We start from the raw sequence: 5173 nt of genomic DNA on the forward strand, positions 1-5173 counted from the left end.
ATTGCCAAGTAAAGAGACATATTTGGTATAAAGAATAAAACCTACCGATGTGGTGATGGGGTGGCTAGCAACGCATTCGGGTCTGCACACTGGCATGGGGCTGAGAGCCTTGCAGTGATACTGGCCCTCCGTCCTCTGGTGGTACACCCACTCCGTACAGTCGTATAGAGCTGCCGGAGAAATTCAGGTGTTAGTGAGAAAAATCATAATCAGTATTTCTTTGGCTTCTGAGGTAAACGGTAATGAAACTCAATAATTATGAATGAGATTCAAGGTTTTAAGACTTAATCACACAAGACATACCATCAGCATGCGTGACTCCCGTCGGCTCATAGGTGAAGTGAGGGCAGTTCTCCTGATACCATACCACATCACGTTTCAAGTTCTTGTACATGAAGGAAGCACATCCTTCTCCGGGTGATGCCCAGGAAAGGGCGAAGAGGGGGCCATCCGTGTAGTAGCAGCCTTTGGGTCCTACCATGTCATTGGATGGCTCACCATCGAAGTTTCCACATATACCAGTAGTGTGTCCACGGTGGTCCAGTCCCAGCTGTCAAAGGCAGTATGTCAACATTGTAATGCACAATTTGAAATATTCAGAATATGCACTTTTTCCTTAATGAGTAATCCTTTATAACCTTCATTTCAGCAAGTAAGAACAGTATCTTTCATATCAACAAAAAAAAAACTCTCATACTTACCAGCACTTCTACCTTGTCCGAAACTTTGACACTTGTTCCGGATTCGAATACAATTGTATGGCTGTCATCATGGTGCAAGACGGTGTACCTGTTATCTGTTCCTTTGGCTGGCTCACCATTTACCTGTTTTAGGTGAAGTAGGAAGCTGTTACAACTAGCATGGATAGAGGTTCAAAGATAATGCAAAGGATTACATTATATAAAGGAGAGCTACTTGGTCACTATTGTGATCTTTTAAAAAATATTTGATATAGTAATCTATTTGATTATGTGATCTATTGATACTGCAGAGCTGATATGCAACTGGGTATACAATAAAGGAATTTACAAACTTACAAGGAAATTGGTTGGAGACATATCAATTACAAGGCCTTCCTTCTGCCAGATAATGCGGACCTCCCACTGGCCTGTGTTGCGAACAAGCATGGCTCCTCGCTGGTCAAAGGTCGTGTCGAGGGTCATAGCATTCCAGCACTCACTGGGCTCATAGGCGAACACCTTGCCATCTGCCGTCCTGACCTGAAGTTCATAAGGTTCGAATTTTATTTGAAGCTGATGAACAATGGTATAGTACGAACAAAAGAAAGTAGAGGGGAAGTATGAGGAAAAGTAGGAAGAGAAATGCAAATATGTTGTGGAAAAGAAAAGACAAAAGGATTAGAAAACCAGGTGCTCACCGTTGAAGCAGAGCACATTCGTTGTCTTTTCCAACGATTTTAAGTACAATCTGTGAGGAGGAATGGTCTGTCATCTCTCCTTCATGCCCCATCAAATCCACCTACCGGGTACCAGGCCTACCAAAGCATTAAGACTAGCAAATGCTTATCCTTTATTAAGGAGAACCAGATATCAACCTGGTACAGAAGCAGGGTCTATCAGCCTAATAGAAAGTGACATTTCGAATTTATTTTCGTGTCGGCGCAAAAAGAAATTAAGACAGCCACTTTTTGCAGTAGATTGTAGGATAAATCATCATTTTCAATAGAAGCATTTACTGTATGCTTAACCATCATTATCATAAAGTATGTTACTATTTTACATCATGTATATACTAGAATAAATGAAAATATAGATAGTAAGAATAATTTCCAAACCACTAAACAAAAGCATGTTACTAGAAAAATAAACATACTGTTTTTAACATTTTATATACTATACCTTGGTTTCATCAATAGTGCAGGATACTGGCGTGCGACCAACAGTAAGGCCATAAAGCAGGGTGGTTGCCAAGGGCGCAGGTGTAAAGATCGGGTTGGCCCACGCAGGGAGTTCCAGTTCATTGATGATGGACACGGCATAGGGCTTCTCTGTCCTTACGGTCCACAGGCCAGTCTCGATGCACCTGGAGATACAGAGAATACATCAGATGAGGATTAAGGGAGAGTTTGCCAAGGTCTGTGCTTACTCCATTTTACCAAAGATGCCACTGAGGATATCAACAATGAGTAATCATAAAGCAGACTCTGAATTCTAGTGACTTACTTTGTAGCGTCAATTTCAACCCTGGAAGCGTGATGTGCGCTGGTGTGGTCAAATTCGATCTTCTTGGACAGAGAAGCCTTGATGATGTCATCAACATAGTATGTAAGGTTCTTCAGGTTGTCTGGGAAGTCCTAGAAGCAGAAAGGTGTTGTGTGAGTTACAGTCACATGGTCAATAAAGGAGGCTATTTAAACACCAAAGCTTGGATCAAGTATCAGTGACTGTATCTGCCGATTTTCAAAGGGTTTTGGAACAGGGAGCTTCCTTACCGGTGTCCAGGTGGCAGTGATGTGAGAGTGGTCATACAAAGGAGAAGTGATGATGTCAATGCCAGGAGCATAGGTACTGTAGTCGCAGCCCTTCTCAATTGCTTCCTTCACTCTCTCCTTGACATTGCTGCTGACATCAAATGAAGCCTGAAAGAAGCAAAACAGAAATGTATTGTCGTGCAATCCGATCAGATAAAACGTTTATACCCATGTTCTCTTGGGCAAGTTCTCTTCTCCTCTCTTTCTCACCTCCAACAACAAGACCGGTGCTTCCTCACAAGTTTCGCCCTCGAACAACTCAGCCTTGACTGTGGAATGGTAGTTGGCTGTTAGAACATCTTCAGTGGTGAAGAACGGATTGAAGTGCGGCTTCACGATTTGGGCGTTCAAGCAGATCTGGAAGAAGCAAGATCAGCATCACAAATCTGACTTTTGTTGTTGTAGATCTCCATATAGAAATGCAACAAATTGACTCAATGTAAGACATCCTCAATAAGAAGCCTTAAAATACCACGTACAGTGTATGGGTCCTCCAAGACACCGACGGCCGGATGCTTGATGAGTGTCACTTGCACCTTGGAGGATCTCGTCGAAGCAGAGCTGGAGATCGCCCAGGTGAGGCTCGCCTCGTAGTTCCTCGTGGGAGTTCCCTGAAGCTCTACTTCCACACTTATGGTTCTCACATGCCCTCCAGATGCTGTAACAAAGCAATTGGAAAATTGTATAAAACATAGACAAAAAATAATCGTAGAAGTATTTTCTTGTGGCATAAGGGAAATTTTTATGTGCTTTTGGCTATCTCTTGTGCACATTCACATAGGTGAAAATTAAGACACTATTAGTGCATACAAGTATTTTTTTAAATTCTAATCCACATTTTCTAATGACTGACCTATTCTACTCGACATACAAGTAGGATAAAATTTGTTTCTCAATAGGTAATCAAAACAACCCCCTGCAGCCCCTTGTCTCCCTTACAGAAACACCCACTAAGATCATGTTCTTACCAATCAATGCCTGTTGTAGTCTCATAATGCGTTCTCGGGTCTGGCTTTGCGTTCCAAAGCTGTCCACTTCCAGGATGTCCTGGGTATTGAAAATGACAATAAATAATGCACTATAACATTCACCTTCCCAAGTTTCAGTTTACAATAGTAATAGCACCAAAGATTGCTTTTTGTACAAAATCTGGCATTACTGTCCTTATCTTTTTTAAACTCAACGACTCCCAACATGAGAGAGAATCTTAGCTTGGGTTCGTGTGCCTGCCTTACCTGATCACTCCCGCCGGCCACCTGTGAGAACTGTCCGAAATCTTCATCGAACGACCCCTGCGATATCTGGCCGCGTCGTAGTCGCTTGATCAACCAGAGACCCGCTGCCTCCAGTCGACACTGCAAAAGAGGAGGGAAAGGTGCACGTCAGTGTGGAAATGGAGAGGGGATATCGGTGAGACTTCTGGCAGAAAATTTGTTATGTTGCTGGATAAAAGAAATGCCACACAGCAAGATGCATGCAAGACCAAATGATCCGAAGTCAGCAGCTTACCATAGTTGAAGGTGAACGAAACGGTCTTGGTGGTGGAGAGAGTAGGATCAAAGACTACCTTTTGTTCCCAAGTTTGCGTGGTGATGCTAGTGCTGAATAACTGACTAATAAAAAAGAACACTGCATGTAAGGAACATTTATCAAGTAAAGACTGGAAAACAATAATTTAAGCAAAGTCAATTTAGTTCATTTCACAAACGTTGGTGAACATACGTGATCCTTTCATAAATGCCTGGTATATGATGGATGTCACCGTCTGTTACGACTTCGACCCACAGACCCACATCGGAGGGGAAAGCTTGGTGTTTATCCTACAATGTCAAAAGTAGGAAAAATGAATACTTTATATGTGAAAAATTTAAATGTGAATGCCTATGCCATTAAAAAGTAACTTGACTAAATTTTCAGTCTCGACTTGCTATCACTTACGTTGAACAAAGGAACCTCTCCGTGTAAGATAGGCTTGTACAGATTCTCGGTGATCAACACTTCGCAGGGAAAGTTGGTCTCAAGAACAGTGTAAGGGATGACTTCAGTTTGGATCACATTGATCTGAAAAAAAAAGTTATCATTTGCATCTTTCCATCTTTTCTTTCATGCCCCTCCATTTTCATATATTTTCGTACACATATAGCAATATAAATTCACAATGATATATAGATCTAACCTTCTCGGTGTTGGTCGGCTCTATGGACACTTCTATCTCCTGGTTTATCAGGTTAAAGGAGCCATGAACGTTGAGGGGCAAGATGAGTTGAGTTTTCCCATAGAGACCTGAAGTGATGGCAGGTCTCTCTGACCACGGCAGGAAGACTCTTGCCTCCACGAAGAGATCTTGGTATGCTCTGCGAGAGACAGAGAGAAAATGAGACAGATAAATAGAAAAAAAAGAAAATGACGGATAATAAAGTATCAGTATTGCAAACCCGAATGTGTCCTAGCAATTCTACCCCAAAATGCAGATTTCAGAATAGATTTTAAAGAGAAATTGCAGTGTTGATCCTTTTATCAGTATTGTTTCACAGTTATTTCAAAATGGCAAAAACGGACACACTTACTCAAAAACGAGAGCCACGCTACCTTTCACCTTTCCATCTGAGGCACTATGATCTACATGTTTTACGTTCATCGAAATGACAGCCTCATCAACATACTGTGGAGAAAATGTAATAT

The 5173-nt window shown here is 41.8% G+C and overlaps 1 protein-coding gene across 1 annotated transcript in view; it reads right to left on the reverse strand.

Moving 5' to 3' along the window:
- Positions 1-5173, reverse strand: part of LOC119587923 (hemolymph clottable protein-like) — a gene marked incomplete in the record, with an annotated part of 19095 nt that overhangs the window by 3253 nt on the left and 10669 nt on the right. The window contains 17 exon segments of the mRNA XM_037936634.1: positions 46-170; positions 304-550; positions 702-824; positions 1038-1220; positions 1860-2043; positions 2184-2314; positions 2453-2599; positions 2702-2848; positions 2971-3149; positions 3460-3538; positions 3727-3799; positions 3801-3846; positions 4001-4104; positions 4214-4311; positions 4430-4552; positions 4668-4845; positions 5059-5153. Of these exon segments, the coding sequence (XP_037792562.1) occupies positions 46-170; positions 304-550; positions 702-824; positions 1038-1220; positions 1860-2043; positions 2184-2314; positions 2453-2599; positions 2702-2848; positions 2971-3149; positions 3460-3538; positions 3727-3799; positions 3801-3846; positions 4001-4104; positions 4214-4311; positions 4430-4552; positions 4668-4845; positions 5059-5153 (2262 nt within the window).

Source organism: Penaeus monodon, chromosome 23 (assembly GCF_015228065.2).
Source record: "Penaeus monodon isolate SGIC_2016 chromosome 23, NSTDA_Pmon_1, whole genome shotgun sequence".
In the NCBI taxonomy this organism is placed as follows: Eukaryota; Metazoa; Arthropoda; class Malacostraca; order Decapoda; family Penaeidae; genus Penaeus; species Penaeus monodon.